The 18,841-nt window shown below is 44.9% G+C and overlaps 2 protein-coding genes across 2 annotated transcripts in view; one reads left to right on the top strand and one right to left on the bottom strand.

Annotated features, from left to right (window-relative positions):
* LOC107314438 (acyl-CoA (8-3)-desaturase-like) overlaps positions 1 to 18,841 on the top strand; it is a 40,478-nt gene that overhangs the window by 7,411 nt on the left and 14,226 nt on the right. The window lies entirely within an intron of this gene.
* Positions 327 to 16,953, bottom strand: FADS2 (fatty acid desaturase 2). Its single transcript, XM_015863639.3, has 12 exons — positions 16,529 to 16,953; positions 13,126 to 13,236; positions 12,115 to 12,312; positions 11,389 to 11,490; positions 11,027 to 11,152; positions 8,601 to 8,661; positions 8,032 to 8,108; positions 7,723 to 7,820; positions 5,064 to 5,160; positions 3,888 to 3,967; positions 2,661 to 2,786; positions 327 to 2,137 (listed from the first exon to the last, which is right to left on the bottom strand). Exons 1-12 carry the CDS (start codon positions 16,733 to 16,735, stop codon positions 2,086 to 2,088), a joined length of 1,335 nt encoding a protein of 444 aa, XP_015719125.1. The 5' UTR covers positions 16,736 to 16,953; the 3' UTR covers positions 327 to 2,085.

Here is an 18,841-nt window from a genome sequence, read left to right as displayed (position 1 = left end):
TCAGGCCTCTTTGCTAGTGTTGTGTTTGATTGAGTTAATGGATAGAGAATTCAAACATTAAGGTTCATGTGAAACACTGTGTCCCAAGATGGTGGGATGGGATTTTTTAGAGGGAGAGAAAGAAGCTACATGACTAAGGCTGTCAGTGAGACTTTGCCTGAAAAAGTAACCAGCTTCTTGCATTTTCACAAGGCAAACTTTCTGAACATGTAAGCACAATGATTAAAAGAATGCACTGCAAGGGGTTGGTGACCTGTGCTTTGCGAAAAAAAGACCTTTATATCTTGCAGAAGCAAGAACAGTACATGACGCTTGGAAGTCACTTCTTAGGATAGCATTACACAGATTTTATTTCTGGATTTGAGTAGCTGCACAATTCATATGAAAATGGGAGTCTTCAAGGGTCTGAAAGAGGAAATAGTTAGAAAACAGCTAATATCAAGATCTCTCCTGTCCCATCTTTCTTCTATTTGGTATCTTGTGCTAAGGTCTTGGGAAGAAAAATGCCCATTAGAGGAGTCAAAAAAAGATGGACATTTTAAGGCATTCTTAGCAGTGTTGGTCAGAATTCTGGACTAGCCCATTACTACCTGTCTGAGAAGTTACAGCATCCAGAAGGACATCACTGCTTGTGCTGTTAGAAACCAACTATAAAAACTGCTTACATTCTGCTCAAGCTTCAGATAACCTGGAGTAGCTTTTAATCCTAACAATTAATTGTGCTATTCAGGTGAGGGGTGAGCAAGAACACAAAAATAAGCCCTTCATAAATCTGAAGTATTAGTAGCTAGGTTAAATTACAGTCCTACCTATGAATTTCCTGTCTGTAAGCATAGAAATCTCAACCAGTTTTCCAAAGTGGGAGGTGACAATACTTCTTGTTTTGTTGGGAGGGCATTGCCACAGCTCTGGAGTTGTCTCTGCATGCAGAACCTTGCTAATTTGGTGGGGCTTTATTGGCATTGAAGGTTCAAAAGCGAAGATCCAATTTCAATGTTGGGCAACACAATGATACGTGCAAAGTAATTCCCTAATGACTAGAGCATCCCTTTTGTACTAGGAAATGTGTTTGGAGCTGAGAAAAGCTGTTGGGACCTAGCACTGCTGTTGAAACTATGGCTCTTCTTTGGAAAGAATGTCTCTTCCACTGTATTACAGCTGAATCCAAAGACCTTGATCTACCTGGAGTGGGCTTGGGATTGTGTTGCATGTTAGCTAAGCGATTGGAAGCTGTTCAACTATATCCTCCGGTCAAACCATTCATGGGTTTTGGCTATTAGACAGGGAATAGAGTTACAAGGAAATTGTAAGGTGTTTCTATGGGAGGTTTCACATCACCAGCACAGCCTGGTCAGTTCCGCCTTCAGCCACAGGGCCTGGCGTTAGGCTGAGTGCTTGGGGAGCTCCTCCTCCTCCAGGAGGAACCCATTTTCTTTGCTGATGGGTCTTAGGAGCAGGGCATGCAGCCCAGGGCTCTTGAGGATAGAAACAGCCCTGGTTTCTGCTAGGCGTGTGCAGACAGGTAGAACTGGGTGTTGCCAAAGCTCTGCTCAGGTGAAAAAAACCATTTGCGGTTACACAGGATTGACTGGCAATTAGTATGCTTTGCTTATGGGCAGGACTGAAAGCCGCAGCGTATGGCTGCTGGGCCCTGTGGGTTGAGGTTTGTGCAGCAGAGCTGGCACAGGTGTCCTAGGATTGTCCTTGGGTTTGCTGAAGTCTAATAAGTTGTGTGTGTGAATCAGGGGCTTGTGTGCTTTAGGCAGAGCAAGAATGGGTGAACGGCAAGGAGATGGAGAGCAGATGCTAAATGTCTCCTTTTTAGACACTTTTCTCTGTTCTCTCCCACCCTTCAGTTTGTGCATTGGGTCTTGTCCTCTGAAGGCTTTGCCCAGCACATTTTACATCTGTCCAGATTTAACAGGTTGCCTGAGCTCACACCAGTAGCAGTTCACAAGACAGGAAGCTCCCCTCAAACTGTGCACATAGAAATAGACTGAATTCTGATAGTAAAAGACACGTGTGATCTTCCCCCCTCACCCCCATCCCTCCCTGTGACTCACACCTCCCCATTAAGACTCATGTTCACTTGTGGAGGTAAGCATCCAGCCATAAATCTCCAGATTTCTTTAGTGACCTGGGGAAAGAAAATGGAGAGAGGTTTGTTTGTCTTGTGAACCTCTGTCACTTTGTTCCTACAAAGGAGAACTCTGATACTGAGTCTGAGCATGAACCCTATAGAATGTCCCCCGCAGAATACCAGAGGAGCTGCCTATTTTGCAATTTGGGCTCCTCAAAGTGACTAGTTTCAAAGTACTTTGGTTGAAGTGCTCTTGTTGCAGAAGCAGCTTTGGGGGACAGCATTTCCCCACTCTACCTCCCCTCCCCGCCACAATGTAGTGAAGTATTTTCCCATTCCCATGCCAGTTGTAACCTGGCATCGGTCCACTACATCAGTGGGGCTGTACCATTTCTGCTGAATTAACAAATCTGCAGGTATTCCTTGGGCTGCCATGTGAAGGTTGTTACCCTAGTGACACCAGGTTACAGAATACTGATATGCTATTTCTCAAAGTGTCCTGAATTATTTGTAGTAGAAATGATAGGATGCTTGTGTAACAGTGAACTGCAAACTGCTGATGGTATTACAAGAACCTTACCCAACGATATCTACAAATGCTTTTCCAAGAGGCTTCTCTTCGTACTGAACCCCATACTTGGCACATAATGACTTCACCAAGGGCTTGATTTTCCAGAAATTGTGCCGTGGCATTGTTGGGAACAGGCTTGAATAGAGAAAGAGAAAACATCTGAGAAAAATCTAGAGCATAACCCCAAGGGATGGGCATCTCCATCTGCCTTCTCATGGGGCCAATTATTAATGCCTTCTTGAGCTACACCAATAGACAAAAGAAAGAGAGGTAGAGAGAGATCTGTGCTTTACAGTACTCTGTTTCAAGAAGGCTTGTGAAAACAGAATGCATCGATTCTCCTGCTGCTCTGCCAGTCCTCAGAACAAAGCTGTGTTCAAGAGAGACAATCAAAGCCAGTTTATGCAGGAGAGGATGCTACAAGTGCAGTGCAAAGGAAGCAGGAGAGAGGAAGCAGCCTCGCTTTGCTGAGATAGCTCCCTGTTTGCTTTGCGCAATACTAATTGTTTCTTGCCAAACTGAATTATCAGTGGCCCCTTTTTCCATCTCATGGAACACAGAAGCAGGTAAAGAACCTGGGGTCACACTGATTATACTGTTCAATGAATATTTCCAAAGCTGACTTCCAAACCAGTCACCTTTACTCTAAATGTGGTCTCTATTACATTTTGCTCTAACAGACTGCCCTGGTTTTAATACCCCTCCTGCAGCCTGATACTCAGCAGTATGTACAGTCCCACATTTCCAGCCATAAGATGCTGATGACCTTTTATTTAGGGAAAGGACACTTCTGAAATATATCTTAAGATAACTTCTTGAGTTTTACTATCCAAATCTGTAGCCTTTGTATCTTGTAGTTTTGTACCAATGACTTAGCTGAAACCCAAATTAAAATTGTGAGAATGAAAGCTGAAATGGTGGGTAGCACGAGAGAAAGATGCTGTGCCTATAGTGACAACAACCCCCCAACAGTTTGGGACTGTCTTTGCTTGAAATATGGTAGTGCTCCAAAGAGGAAGTGGAAGGTTTGACTAGAGAAGGTGTTAGACAACCTTGTGTAGGCCTTGCCTTTACTATGAAAGTTTGGACCAGGTAATTTCTGAGATCTCTTTCAACCTGGGCTTCTCTGTGATTCTGTCCCCTCTCACACATATGTTTTTAGCAGGCTATCCCTTGCCACAAGTATGGTACTGTAACAGCCTGGTGATGACCAAACATTACTGGGTCCATACTCACTGGTGCTCAATTTGGAAGTTCAGGTGCCCGGTGAACCAGTCATTGAAAAACGACTGCTCAATATTGCAGGTGGCTGCCAGCTGTAGAGGCAAGAAAGCAGCCATGAATGCTAGTGACTCAAATAGCTGTGAATTAGTCACCCTAAAGTCAGCATGAAGCCTATCTTGACTGTGGCAGGGGCTGGAGGACAAAAAGCATCTTCCTCTTCTATGGGTAGTCATTGTGTAGGAAGTTGCCATTCTGAGACAGATGACTGTAGCATGGGAAACTTTAATCCTCAGTAATGGCTGGCTATCAGCTGTTGTGCTGACAATGCCATGAAGGTTTGAACAGGGATCAAGGGGCGATGCAGGGAGATAGTCATGTTTGGTGACATATCAGCAAGGACAGGGTCCTAAATCTCAGCATATCTAGCTGGAGGCCAGATGGTTAACAACAGGATCAGGATGGGAATTTGGAGAAGAAAACACCATGGTTACAGAAAGCCTACTTTTACTCCCGTCTAGTTATTGTCCAGTATGCCTGAACTTCTCTCAGCTCAGTTACACAGAATTCATGTAGTCGTTGTCCTCTAGGTCTGAAAAAGACTTGGGCCACCACAAATAAAAGGTGTGCATTTGTCTGACCAGGCCTTAAAGAGATTTATATGTAGAAAGCGGTACAGCTTCATTTCATCCCTTATTCCATTAGAAAACTACAAACTTTAGAAATATGCTAAAATCTTTCTTCAACTGGAGTTGATGTGTTTTCAGCACAGGGATTTAAAGTACCATTTTCCATTAGCTGATGATTTCCATTGAGACATTTCTCTTTGCTCATGCGTGTATGCCTGTATATACCACATGAGCACCTGATACAGCCTCAGAAATGAAGAAACAAAACATAACTTTCTGATTATTGAAATCAATACAGAAGTTTGGACTTCCATGCCTTGAATGACTTTGGGGAAAGCAAATGGTGGGGATTGCATGATGTTTGGACTAGATGATATTAAGAGGTCTTTCCCAACCTTAATGATACAGTAATTCTATTATCTTTATGGTAGAGAGGTCTTGGGTGGAGGCCCTATGCTATAACATCTTGTACCTTTACCAGGGGATAATTTGGTACTCCATCCACTCTTTGAGTAAATTGAGTAAAAAAATCCAGTTTGGGGTGAGTGAAATCAGAGGTTACCTGAGAGCTAAGCCAGTCTTTGTGCTTCTCACAATCAATTTCCATTGGAATGTGATTCATCTGAGTGACCCACACAAACCAGTGGCTCTCCAGAAACCTTCAAAAACATACAGAGGAAAAAATGGAACAATTTATATTGCAGACCAGGACCTGAGGTAAACAGATGATGTTTGCAGGACATACAGCATATGAGAAAAACATTTCCTCAGGATACAAAACTAAATGCCTCTTCCTATTGAAACCAGAAAGAATCACTTCTGCAATGAATTTCTCTTTCTCTCTTTATACCTCTGGGACTTATGCTTCTCCTTCCTCAGGAATGGATCGGTCTTTCACACTAATTTTGCCTTTCTCTAAATGAAGATGTAATACTGAGGGGGACCGATAGGACAAATAGCTTCACCAAAGGAATAGTGATGCAATGGCACAGGCTATCCAGGGAGATGGTGGAGTCACCATCCCAGGAGTTGCTCAAGAACCTCAGACGTGTGGCAGTGAGGTCAGTGGGATGGGTTGGCCATTAGACTTGGTGATCTTAGAGGCCTTTTTCAGCCTTAATGATTCTGTGATACTATACTTCCAATTACTTGAGAAAAAGGAGCCACAATTTAGAAATTCTGAGTTGATTTTCTTTGCAATTGCTTGCTGGATATACAACAATTTCAAAGTCCATCTGCTTATTGGTGTTAACTTTCTGATTGTCAGATTTAGCGCCTGGGGGCTCCCGGTTTCTCTTTGTTTTCTCTGTAACTTTACCATAATTCTGAATTCTGAACTTGAGATTGGCTTGTTTAATGCTTATGGTGTAAACCACAATTTTAGCCCCTGGAGAACAGCCTACAGAAATACACTTCAAAGCTGTTTCACTGTGCTGAGACTGAGATGCATGTTGCACGGCAGTTGTTCAACATCCTTTTCCAGAAAACAAGCCTATAGACTAAAAAAAGCAGATGATCTGATGCTTCACTTTCACCAGTAATTTCAGCAATCACTGTAATGTAACTAGCAGTAATTTCGTACAATCACTGACTGGGGTAAGCTAATTAAACAGAGCTGTCTCAGAGCTTTTTGGAAGTCTGGATTTTGATAGTTTGTTTTTTCCAGTGTTTTCATCTGTCTGACGAAAGTCTAAATAAGACTGTTGGTGTCATGTGTCAGCTAATTAGAACAATCTCAGCTTTCTACTCATTACTCACATCTGGGGTGAAAACAAAATGAAATGTTTTCATTTAACTTTATGCCTTATGTATTTAGATTTAGAGTGGTGGCCTTCATAGTATATTCTTATTGCTCTGAGCCATGGGAGAGCTGACTACAATGGTGCATTGTTCTCTGAAGCTCCCAGGGCTGCTCTTTAACTGACTCAAGTATAACAGAACTATAGTAATAGGGAACCATCTCCTGCTGAACTTTCATGAGGAACTGGAAACAGTTTAGCAAGGAGAAATGTTCTTCCTTCTGTATTTTCAGCTTGATCAAAATAGAAAATCTTAGGAGATACAAGGTCAGGTGGTGTCACTTGTTGAATCCAGATCAAATATTTTGGCTACAGGCTTACACAGGTGTCCATCTTTTGAAGTTCCCAGTTAAAAAGACAAAAGAAAACAGGACCGAATTGTTCTGAAGCTGTAAAAACTGAAGTTGTGAATGTTATGTTTTCTGGAGGCAAACCTTCAGATTTTGCGAAGGCTTTTCCATATCTGCTGCAGTTTCTTTTTGCTTTAAAAATGTGGGGTTATTTTAGAAAAATGTTTTTCACTCCGATAAAATGTTTTCTAAAACTAGTGCTGACTGTGGGACTAAATGCCATCCTTCAGTATTAGCCAAAGAGCTGCAGATATTTCATGCAAAATAGAAATACAAATTCAGTGCTACCATCTGGGATAGTGTAACCATGCAGTGAGTAAGCTTCCCAACCCTGCCATGCCTGATTCATTTTGGCAGCCCATGCTTGCAGTTCATGTTTTCAGATCTCTCACTGAACTTTCCACCCATTTATCATACAGCAGTAATGAAGAGCAGCTCGTTGTGGAGCTTGGTGACAATAAAGTGGAAGAAGACCAGTCAGAATCAAGACACACAGAATACTTTCTCCATAGGTGTAAGGAGAGCTGGGAGGTAGTTTTTTGGGGTCTATTGGAGTGTAGGGATAGGAACACTGATCTGTGGTGTGAAACAGCTTTCTGAGGCACTGACCTCTGCATGGGAGCAATGATGTGCATGTGTAGTGTACAAGACATGAGCTATTTTGCATGTGAGAAGTGGGGAGCATTTTCATTCTGGTGCTCAGGAGGGCTCACAAGGCACCTTCCAAGTTAGCTGGGAAGAGTTTGGCCTCAGGCACTGTGGAAGGGTCTGGCTTTGGCGAGTGTGGAAAATACAAAAGTGTTGGGATTGGGCAGTGTATGAGAATGGGGATTTAGGAAAGATACAAGATACAAGAATCCCAAGGGCTGAGGAAGGTGCTGAGCACCAGAATCAGCTCTGCTGTGAGGTGGTAGAACTGGGAGATGATAGGAAGAAAGCAAAGCAGTAGGAATGCCCAATAGTACAACACTGTGTGGCAGATGACTGCAGAGAACCATAATGAGGAAGGCCTGTGGGCCATAGCAGAGCTGGAGCTTGGTTAGCCCAGCACTGGAGGTCCTTTATCTCCTACCTGACAAAAGTGAGGAGAGACAGGGATCCCAGAATGCCATAGAATGGGATGTATGTGATGAAATAGCGCATGTAGTAGCTGATGGCCCAGGCCAGGTCCTAGGGGAAGAGAGAAAATATGAGGCATCTCTTAGCCTATTTCATACAGTGTAGCTCTGCTGGTAACATTAGGGGCATTAGCTCATTAGTGCAGCAAGTGTGATCCCTTCCCAGCCTCCCTCTGCCAGGTCTCTTGTGCTGGAAAGACCATTGGTCTCTCTCCCCACTCAAGTGTCAGACCCCACCAAGACTGAGGGAACATGTCACTCACCGCCCAGAACCTGCGCTTGATCATGGTTGAGATGATTTGGATTTGGAAGTACACAGGGATGAGCAGAGGTGGGAAGACTGCAAAGCAAAGGGAAATGTTTCGGACATCAGAGAGGCAGAAAAGCGCATGACATGATAGTGAGCTGGTGATTTAGGAACTGTTTCTGGGAAAGTCTGTCCAGCACTGGTAAAGGAAGTGATATGCTGGTGGCAGGGACAGGTGAATTCTCTGTGAAGGAGGCTTTGGTTCACACTTGTTCATCTTGACTCATCATATACAGGTATTTCATTGAGCCTCCCACACAGAGGTTACTTCCCAGTCTCAACCGCTTGTCTTGCTTTCTATAGCTGTGCTGGCAGTGCTAAAGATGCTTGGATATCCATGAGAATATACTGAATTGATTTTGAGGCCTGTACAGGTATGCCATTAATGAGATTGTAGTTCTTGGGAAGAGAAAGATGAGTTGAGACTTATGCATTTCTCTGCTAACACAGCAGGGCTGAAAACTGAACTGATGTTCAGTTCCTGTGATCAAAGAGAAAGAGGAAGAGCACAGTGCAGATACTCACTGAGGAAGAAGTACTCGTGCTGGTGGTTGTAAGGCAGGTACTTCAGCTTCTTCTTGCCATACTGTGGGACAAAGATGAGAAAGCTCAGTCTTGGACAATAGAACCCATGTGTAAGAGAGGATTATCTGCAATACTTCTTTATTGACTGGAGAGTTTTGACCAAATCCCCACACCATAAAAGCTAGAAAGTATTTTATTATGGATAAATATCCTGACTTCATAATTCTCCTGTATGTAAATTCCTTTTTAAAGCCTTCTGGTCTTGATTTTGACAGCTTCTTTTTATCTGTGAACCTGATGGCACTTTTATTCATTTCTGCTCTTCCTGCCTTGCCTATGGCTGTACTTAGAATTGCCATTTTTCCTTTATCACCAACACAAATTCAAGACTTTGATAGTTGGACCAGATGATCATGATGGTCTTTTCCAACATTTATGATTCTAAGGCATAGCAAAGTCTGACCAATGGTACATTCTTAGGTAGGATACTTTTGGCAGAGAATGGTGCTGAACATTGGCTTGTCTTCCACCAAAATGTCCAGCTACCAAGTCTTTCTGACTTCTGCAGCTATCAGCACGTGAGCCCTGCCATCTGCCAGGGCTTTGTAAAGTTGTACTTTATCAAGAGTGGAAAAACTAGTGTGGCCCTTTTCTATTTACACAGGAAGTCGTGTAGGTGTATTTAAGTCTACAATGCCTGTGTTGCTAGTTTGACATGATTAGAAGTAGTGTGCTGCCCCTGAGAGCTCTTCTGCACCAACTGCTATGTAACCATGGTTCATCTACACACAGCAGAAGCAGGTGTTCCCCCAAAGACAAATTTGGTCAAATTCAGTCTGTTTAGTGGGGACTGAAAGAAAAGGAATTGAATTTTTCCCTATTGTTCCTTGTAAACTGTTGGAACTACCCCATTAATCTCCACGACAGGACATTTTGAACAGACAGCAAAGAGAACTTCCTGGTGATCTTGAGTGCTGAGCATGGAATTGGCATGCCCAATGAATTCCCAGTGTGCCAGCTCTCAAGCCACGCTGAAGTGTTGTTGGCAGAGCAGATCTCATCCTGAGAATTAAGTACCTTCCATTTTTCCTTTAAGTAAACCACAGTCTGCTTTAAAACCCAATTATCAAGCACAACGTTTTCCAATGAGATGTACCAACACAGTGAAGAGCTAGATCCCAGTTCGTATTTTCTAGACTGTCTTTTTTTATGCTCCAGGGGAAGGCTTTCATTTTAGTTATATACAAAAGACATTTCTGCATCTTGAAAATACTATGTGTGCAATATACCCTCTATACATATTCATCTACCAGCATGTATGTGTCTGATGTATTTCTGGGGTTACTTTCTTAATAGGATAAAAGCTGGCTGAGAAAACATTAGATTTTTCATTCTGTACTTCCCTGAGCTGTACTTGCTGCAGATCTTTTTGTTGTAGTTGTTGCTGCTGTTTTTGACTAGAAACATTTGTTCAATTGTTAACAAAAAGAAAAGAAGACCAAATGTTTATTTTCTATAAGTAGGTTTTTATGAAATTCTAAGTATTTTGGCTCTATAAGAACAGATTGAATCAAAACTCTTTAACTGCTTACTACTCAGTGTGCAGCATGTTGGTCCACAGCTAATGTAAGAAAACTGTTTGAATAGATGACTGCAGTTATCTGGTATAACCTGAAGAGTTAACAGTTGGTCTGGCTCTCAGTCTTGGTCTTTGTATAAAATGTCTATTTCAAGATCAGGTGATGCCTGAAGATCTCTAGAGTGAGGTGAGAGTGCAGTCACTTGCAGCTAGCTTATACAAGCAGGAAGTTTCTGTGTGCCTTGAACTTCTAATTCAGTTTTGCTGGCTTAAGCCCTCAGATTGAGTCAAAATCTCCACAGATTTTGCCTCGAGAAACAAACAAACAAACAAAAAACCCACAGAGATGTCCTCCTGTTTCTATGCAAGCAATATCCTCCCACATGCATGGCAAATGTTCCAGTACGGAGGACATTGTCCAAAATATTCAAAGATATTTTCTGTGGAAACAGAAGATCAGTTTTGAAATATTCTTGGCAAAGTACTTAAAAACACCATATTTTCCCCCTTGTGTTGATATTTCAATACAGCAGAATGAAGTTTTCTTTAGCAGCTTTCTATCATCCCTTGTTTATTGCTTTTCCTAAGCTACCCCCAAATAATATTTCCTAGGGAATATATAGGAAATGGATGGGGAATTGTATAGTCAATCCTGCACTTCCTCCCAGTATGTGGGAGGGTGTAACTCCCAACAGATCTCAATAGATGTATGAAGTCCCTGGGAGAAGCATTTGCTTTCTTATCACTCTTGTAAAGAAAAGAAGACCAGCAAACTTCTGTTTTAGGATGACGTTCTCTGATGTCGTTACAGATGAGGATTTTCCTCTTTTTAACCACTTTGCCTCACCTCAATAGGCTGACTTTCTCCAAGGACAAAAACATGCAGCATGTTCACATCTGGGTCTTTCTTGAATATGTTGGGCTTAGCGTGATGTTGGAAGTGACGATGGTTCCACCAGTTTGCAGAGGCACCCTGAGCAGATACAAGAACAAGGAATTAATCCATGTAAAAGCGCAGTTCCTCTAGTGGTAGCTGCACTAAAACAGCGCAGTTCTGATTATGTCCGAACTACTGTTTGCATTTAATAAAGAAAACTCTCTCTGCATCTGCTCATTGCTGAAAGACTGACAAACGCAGGGTTCTGCTTTGTTGCAGTCAAAGAGACTGTAGCTATTTCCACAGACCCCCCTGTCCATAACAACCTTTACCTTCAGGTGTCCAATCACAAACTTGTGGACAATGTGGTTCCAGGAAGACTTCTTAAAGACAGAGAGGTGTCCAAAGTCATGTTGCAGCCAACCTGCCTGGGCCTGAAATGATGGGAAGAAAGTTAGTTGTACAGCTGCTTGAAAAGAGAATTGAGCATAAAAGAAAATAGAGACAGAAGACAAGTTCTGAGCATGAGAAAGACAGAGAGTGAACTGGAGAGGGTGAAAAATCTGTTTTGGTTCTGGAGGGGAGCATAGAATTGTGGAAACGCAGGATAACACTATTTGGAAGGGATACACAAAGATTGTTGAGTCCAGCCCCTGGCTCCAGACAGGACCAACCAAAATCCCAACCCTGTGTCTGAGAGCTATGTCCAAATGCTCCTTGAACTCTTTCAGTTCAGGGCTGTGCCCACCACCTCTGCTGAGGAACCCTTCCTAAACACCCAATCCAACCCCCTCCTGCCATTCCCTCGGGTTCTGTAGCTGTGACCAGGGAGAAGAGATCAGTGTCTCCATTTTCTGGAGTAGAAAAGGCAGAGAAGATAAGAAAAATGTGTGAAGCATAATGAGTGGTGTGTAGGGGTGGTCAGAAGGCACCATGGGATCTGATATGTGGAGAGTGTTTTTCCTAGTTCTATGGGTCTAACAAGAAAAGTTTAGCACACATTGACCACCTCTGCAGTGAAATGGGCAACAAATATTTCTGTGCCTTCTACTTCTTACCTGGGAAGTTGCAAGGATGAAGGCAAGAATTAGAGTTGTGATCCAGCCGGTACCGAAGTATGAAACCATTAGCCAAGCCAATGCTTCCATTGCAATGATATGGGCCAAGTAAAGGGAGAAGAACAAAGGACTGGCTCTGAACAAGTTCATGTCCTCTGCTGTCTTTCTCAGGGTCCGAAAATCCTCCACCAGCTGGGACTGCAAAATAGACATGCAAGACACAGCATGCAGTTTGTAAGCAAGTCTGAATGTATCCAAGGAAGACAAGGTTCCCTGCGAAGGACTCTGGTTATTTCTTGCTTTGTTTGGCTACACCAAAAGTAAGGAAGGATACAATTTTATTTCAGCTCTTCATAGCGCTTTCTATCTTAAGAGTAAACACCCTGGCTGGTCTGAGTCTGTGCCTTGACCCTTTGCACCCTGAGCTAGGAGAGTAACTTGAGCCTCATGCTGTGAACCAGGGCTACTTTGTTGTGTTGGGAGTTACATCATTTGGTGACTTGTCTGAATGAGCTTTATAGGTAGTAGGGAGCCATTAGTATCATCTCTTCCATTCTGAGTAAGACAAATATACCAATAGTCATGGCCAGCCATAAACAACAAGGTGGAATTAAGGGTTGGTTTCTTTTGTTGGTGGTGGTGTGGTTTGTTTTTTTTTTTTTTTAGCAAGAACTAGTCATGTACAGTGCCTGAATAATGAATGAATGAACTGTCTGGGATAGGTACAGAACTGGATTGAGGATATGGAGTGGGTAGAAATGGTACCTGCTGGGTTGCTGCTCCTGAAGCACAGGCACTGAAATGGAACGTTTCCTCACCCATGGGTCCCTATTGCTCCTACCACTTGTAACGCAATTGTGGTTGTTCTCCAGAGCTTTGCAGGTACTGGTCTCAGCTGGATAAGCTGCCTGTAGTGAAGGCCCCTTTATAATCTACCTGGAGAATGTTCTGAGAGGGAAAAAATGGTGGCACTTGTCCATAATAAACATCAACTCATTAACAAATACTCACATTTTTATCTCGGTCCTGGCTGGGTTCCCCTGGAGCAAGCTCTCCAATAAGTAATGGCTTGAGAAACTTCTGCACCAAGCTGGGGTTGATGTGGAAAGCCTGGAATGCATCCTGGAGTAGAAATAGGAGTAATTGAGATTCAGCAATATCTATTGCTTTCTGCCCATTGTTCTGTTCCTGCACATCTCCAGCACTGCCCCTCCTTGTAGTAGACCCCCCCACCGTGGGTGGAGTAACACTGTTACTGTGAAAGAGAGGTGTGATCTCTGTTCAGTGTGGTACTTCTGTGCTGATGGAAGCACCATCCATGGAGATGTTCAAGGTCTGAGCACCTGGTTGTTGGGAGTTGGACCAGGTGGCATTTAAGAACCCCTTCCAACTCAAACAATTCTATGATTCTACCAGAGAAACTTTCTGCTAGAGGCTGATATATGTGTTTATTTAGAAGGAAGTAAACAGTGAGGCCTGGGATGGTATCTAGATAGGTGGAGAAAGGCACCCCAAGAAATTTCCTAAGCAACTAAATACCTAAATCCCGCTTAATTCCCTGGAAGGTAGGCCGACAGGAATGTGTGCAAATTCCCTCTAGGATATAAATGCCCTATGGAAGTCTGCTGCCTGGAGGACGTTCAGGAGAGGGGGTTGACTTTTGTTTTCACAGGGCATTCGATTTGAGCAGAGTTTATCTCAGAGAGATGTAAAGATACAGTTCTGTGATAAGTTTACCACACTGAGCCACAGTTCTCTTTTTGAGATGCTCATCAGCATAAAAACTCCAGCTTCATCTGGAGCTTATTTTGCTCACTGTGCTTCTCCTTCTCTGAGATCCTATCACATCTGGGGAAAGCTTGACATCTTCTATTCCTCATGGAAGCAAACCAACTGATCTCACAGAGGCCAGAAGGCCTAAGATTTAAAAGGGAAGGTAATTAAAAGAAGCATGGGGTTCTAACTTAGCCAGTGACTAATGATCCTAGTGGTTGTAGTCTCCTTTTCTCATTATGTTGAAATCCCTATCTTCTTCACTTTATGAATAAATAAAAACAACCAAGATACAGCCAAAACCAGAATTTGGTAGTACCATACTTCAGCCTCTCTTCCTTCATCCCGCTGACTAACAATTAATTGCAAGGACCACCTAAAATCTCCCCTCTTGCTCTAAATTCTTATTATTAGGGGGAAAAAAAATCTTCTCAGTAAGAGTGGTGCTGCAGTGGCACAGTCTGTGCAGAGGTGGTGAAGTCAGTGACTCTGGAGGTGTTCAGAGTCAGTGGGGATGGGCAGGGGGCTGGATTTGGTGATCTTAGAGATCTTTTCTAACCTTAATGATTCTATGATAAATAGGAAGGGCAGATCAGAACACGCTCACTGTGCCTAGCTGACCTTGCTGGGAGCTGACCTCCATTCATAAGCTGGCTCTGGAGTTCCAAATTCCCAGCCAACAACCTTGGTTTCAAAGTGCACCAAAGTCCATGTAAACTTTCACCTTATTCCAGGACTTTGGGTTGAGCTTCAGTGTAATACTCTGATCACAGAAGTTCTGCTGTAGGAGGCATGTAAGGAGCGAGAGCTGTCTACCCAAGGCTTCCCTGGTAGCAGCATATCTGTTTTCTGAACGTGTCATGACATTTCCAGGGAGAGCTCTCCTCCATATCTGAACTTCACAGCTGTGCTTCTTTCAGGGTTGGATAAAAGGAAAGGTTGGAACAGGTCAGAAATGCAATCATGCATCTTAGAGCACAGTCATAAGCCAAGCTTCTTGTGGGAAGGGAGAATTATCCTTGCTGCTTTTGGTGGTGGAAAGAAGTTTTCTTTATTGGTGTATGTGCTGTATATAAACATCAAAGTACTTGGTGCAGTCAACATAAAGATGTTCTTTTACTTTCTCGAACATCATCTAAAACAGAGATGCTGCGAGATGCTGGGACATATACTAAGCCTTATCCATTTCTTGAAGGCAACTGTGCATGGTGTGGTGCCACAACTGGCTGTCCCTGTCCCAGGCTGGTGTGCCATATCAGTGTGCCTGAAGTGAGTGAGTGCTGAGCACTGCTGGTACTTGCAGGGGAAACTCACATGTAAGCTGTCCTGGGACAGGGATAGAAACAGTTTAAGAGCTGAATCTTTATCATTGCTTTTGCCTTCTCCAAAGCCCTCCCAGTTGTGATATCTTGCAACTCAAACTGAAGCTTTTTAGCACAGCCCTGACAGGCTCAAGGCCAAAGCTTTCTCACCCTGAATACAAAAGATGTTTTGGCAGTAAGACGTTATTCACCATGGGGAAGCTGGAAACCAGATGCCAACTCTGTGTTAGTGCTTGGGGCAGAGCACCCTTCAGTCTGTGCCTTCACAAAGTGCTTTCTCAGTATGGAGGGATGCTGTGCTGGGGAGGAGGAGCTGGAAGCAGCGTCACAACCCTGTCTTTCGGTCTGCCTTGCAAAGATCAGAGACAAATGCAACAGCAGATGCTTTTTGATTCCCTGTGGAAGAATTGCAGTGAATTCTCAGGGATAGGAAGCCATCGGAGGATCTCGCAGCTTGTGCAGCAGAGAGAAAACCCCACCCCTTTCCTTCTGAGGCAGAAAGCTACTCATTTGGGGCATTTATTGGAACTGGACAAGAACAGAATGCATTTCAGTGCTTCCAGGAAAATAGCAGGGAATAACCGCAGGCAGAGGGAGACTGAAGGAAAGCGTTAGTAACTCTGTGGCACCCGCAGCCTTCTTGCTCAGGTGTTAGAGCTGCGGCAGACCAGCAGCTAATGCTACAGCTCTGCTTACCACGCGTACAGAGCTGGAGGCTGCTGCATTTATTCACCCCGAACTGGGAACGTGCTCTTGGGATGTATTTCTGCAGAAGGTGGCTTAGGGGTAAAACGCAGACAGGAATCTCTGAACCAATTTGTTCCCACCCCCTCCTTCTTTTTTTTTTTTTTTTTTTTTTTTTTTAATTGCTGAAACAGGAGAGGTGTCTGAGACAGCCCAGCCATGGAGTCCAGGAGCAGCTGGAGCAGCAGCAAACTTTCCCCCCTCCCCCCGTAGAAACCTGTAACACTCTGGGGAATTCTCTCCTGGGAAAAAGCTGAACGGAGCCTTGTTCTGCTCACCTCTACTACAGAGCAGCAGTGAAACGGGCCGGGCTTTAACCCTTCCTGTGCGTGCTCTCCGGCATCGGCATGCCTTAAGCCGCTCCAGGAGGAGGGGAAGACCCTCGGCCCACGAATCCCCAACTCCCGGCACCGCACGAACGCAGACAAAGCCCCGCAGCGGAGCCTCTCCCGACCGCTCCCCCAGATGTTGCCCAGCGGAGGAGCCGCTGCGCCCGCGGGTATCGCCGGTGTGCGGGGAGATGATGTGCGGGGAGAGGGGCGGCACGGTGCGTGCCCGCGGGGATGTGCCCTTACCGTGGCATCCTCGCCGGCGCAGTGGCCGATGACCCGCTGGCCTCCCGGATGCCTCTTCGCCCACTGGGTAACATTGTACACCTTCCGCTCTATCACCAGCCACCTGTCCGTCCTCAGGTTGTGCTTCTGGATCTCCTCCCAGGTGTAGAAGCGGACCTGCGGCTTGCACTCGCCGGACTCCTCTCCTTTCTCACCCCCCTTCCCCATGGGGCCGGCCGCCGCTTTGTCCTCTCGATATGCGAGTCCCAGGGCCGTGCGGACGGGACGAGCTTCCCGTGCCCGATTTAGCTCAGCTGATCCCCGGCTCTCCCCCGCTTCCTCTGCTCATGTCCTCCCTTCTCTTTGTCTCTCGCTGCCCGGCCCCAGCGCTCCACCAGCTCCGTCTCTGGCTCCGAAGTGCCCCCTAGGCTACGTTTTTCCTCACTGATATACTTTCTCCTCGCACATAGCTCCGTTTTGAGGCAAGCTCTGCCCATTTCCACCCCCACACCCCCTCGTCCTCCCCCCCCCGCCTCCCCAGCATCCCCCTCCATTCAGTACCGGTGAGGCTTCCACAGGGATCAGCAGAGCCCCTGCACCAATCCCGGCCCTCCCGCCGCAGAGCTGGGCTCTGCCATTGGCCCCGCGCGATCTTGCGAAGGGAGCAGCCGGCGGCCGGCCAGACCGGGCTGCGAACCCTCGGCCCGACGGCACGGGGGGAGCAGCTCGTCTCCCACGCCTCCCCTGCAGCAGGATTTTGGATCCTGCTTCTAAAAGCTTTTATTTTCTTTCTTTTTTTTTTTTTTTTTCCCCCCTTTCTTTATTCTTCTTCTTTTTTTTTCTCTCCCCCCCCCCTCCTTTTTTTTTTTTTTTTTTTTTTTTTTTTTTTTTCCTTCTTCTTCTCTTTTAACCTTCCCCTTTCTTCTCCTTCCTCTTTTTGTTTCCTCCAGAATGACTGCCACCCTTTTGAACTTAGGAAGCACGTTTTGCTCTTCTGGCCAAAACACACATTGTTTTTCTCTATTTGCACACATCAAGTTGCAGTGTAAGCTGCCCCTTGGTCGCAGGAGCTGTTGCTCCCATTCACAAGGCAATCTCCTGCTTGGGGCAATGCTTCTGCTAAGCAGTGGGACAGTACCATCTTTTCTTTGCCGTTGGGCACTTTGTGATAACATAATCCTTGCCAGGATGTTGCACAAGGTGTTGAGGTGCAAGGGCAAAGCCAATGGAGCAGCATTTTCAATGGTGTCTATCCCATGCCTGAGGGTACCTGCAGCTGCTTTTCGGGATGAGGCAATCATGATCAATGGCTTTCTTGGCAATAGGCATCTTCCCCTGTGACTGTTTGTTAAGAAATGAAAGGCACATTTTTCCTCCAGTGTCTGTAGCTGATTTTAAGTGGGCTTCATACGCTGATGTTATTAGGGTACAGATTGCCTCTCTTGACTTGCAGCACAGAGGTGGTTTTCTGCTGCATGACCAAATCTTAGGTCAGTAATAACACTGGGTTTGTAGCTCAGACCCCATTCTCTGACCTGGTCTGCAAAAGGAGGGGTAGGAGCCCCTATGGCTGACCATCAAACACTTCAGTTCATGATGTTTGCTTACTCTTTAGCTATCCATTGCATGTCACTACTGAAGGAGGGAGCTCAGGCTAGATATTAGGAAACATTTCTTCTCAGAAAGAGTGGTGAGGTGGTGGCACAGGCTGTCCAGGGGGATAGGTGGTAAGAATCACCGTCCCTGGAGGTGTTCATGAACTGTGTGGATGTGGCACTGAGGGACGTGGTCAATGGACATGGTGGGGGTTGGACTTGATGATCTTAGGTGCCTTTTCCAACATTCATGATTCTGTAATCCTGCTATGAGGGGGTAGGGGGGTAGGGGGTAGGAGGTCATCCTCCTTTGGGGAAGCTGAGCAGTGTCTGCAGCCCTGATGTTGTTGTGTTCCTGGCCAACCCCAGGCTCTGTTTTTTTCCTGCTGCCTGTGGCTTGAAGGAGCTGAGAACAGGGAGTGGGTATTCAAAAAGCCATTGCTTCCCTCCCTTTCTCCACCCACACGCCATACACATGCTATAGGAATGGAGAGCAAAGTCAAAAAACATGCAGCACTTCCATGCCACTGAGAACCACCTGGTGCCATTCTCATGCCAAGGTATCCTAAAGACTCCTGCTTCTGCCTGGCCTTGCTGCTGCAGGAGGGCTTTGGACTGTTAAACAGTCCTTCCTGCAGCATGGGATGGTGGAAGTCAGAAATGAATGTTTTCCCAAGACTTTATTTAGTTCGGTTCAAAATAGATGTCTGACAAAGACAGTAATAACAAACGTCAGCAG

The sequence above is a fragment of the Coturnix japonica genome, chromosome 5 (assembly GCF_054131305.1).
Source record: "Coturnix japonica strain WE chromosome 5, WE-NBRP24, whole genome shotgun sequence".
Taxonomy (NCBI): domain Eukaryota; kingdom Metazoa; phylum Chordata; class Aves; order Galliformes; family Phasianidae; genus Coturnix; species Coturnix japonica.
Note: the sequence above shows the minus strand (reverse complement) of the source record. Positions and strands in the feature narration are given on the sequence as shown.

Excerpts from the sequence above, each read along its gene's own strand:
- FADS2 (XM_015863639.3), bottom strand. The coding sequence starts at position 16,735 with ATGGGGAAGGGGGGTGAGAAAGGAGAGGAGTCCGGCGAGTGCAAGCCG. Across the intron at positions 5,161-7,722 it reads TCTCTCCTCACTTTTGTCAG|GTTTCTGGAGAGCCACTGGT; the intron begins GTAGGAGATAAA and ends ATGTTTTTGAAG. Across the intron at positions 2,138-2,660 it reads GCATTTGTAGATATCGTTGG|GTCACTAAAGAAATCTGGAG; the intron begins GTAAGGTTCTTG and ends TTCTTTCCCCAG.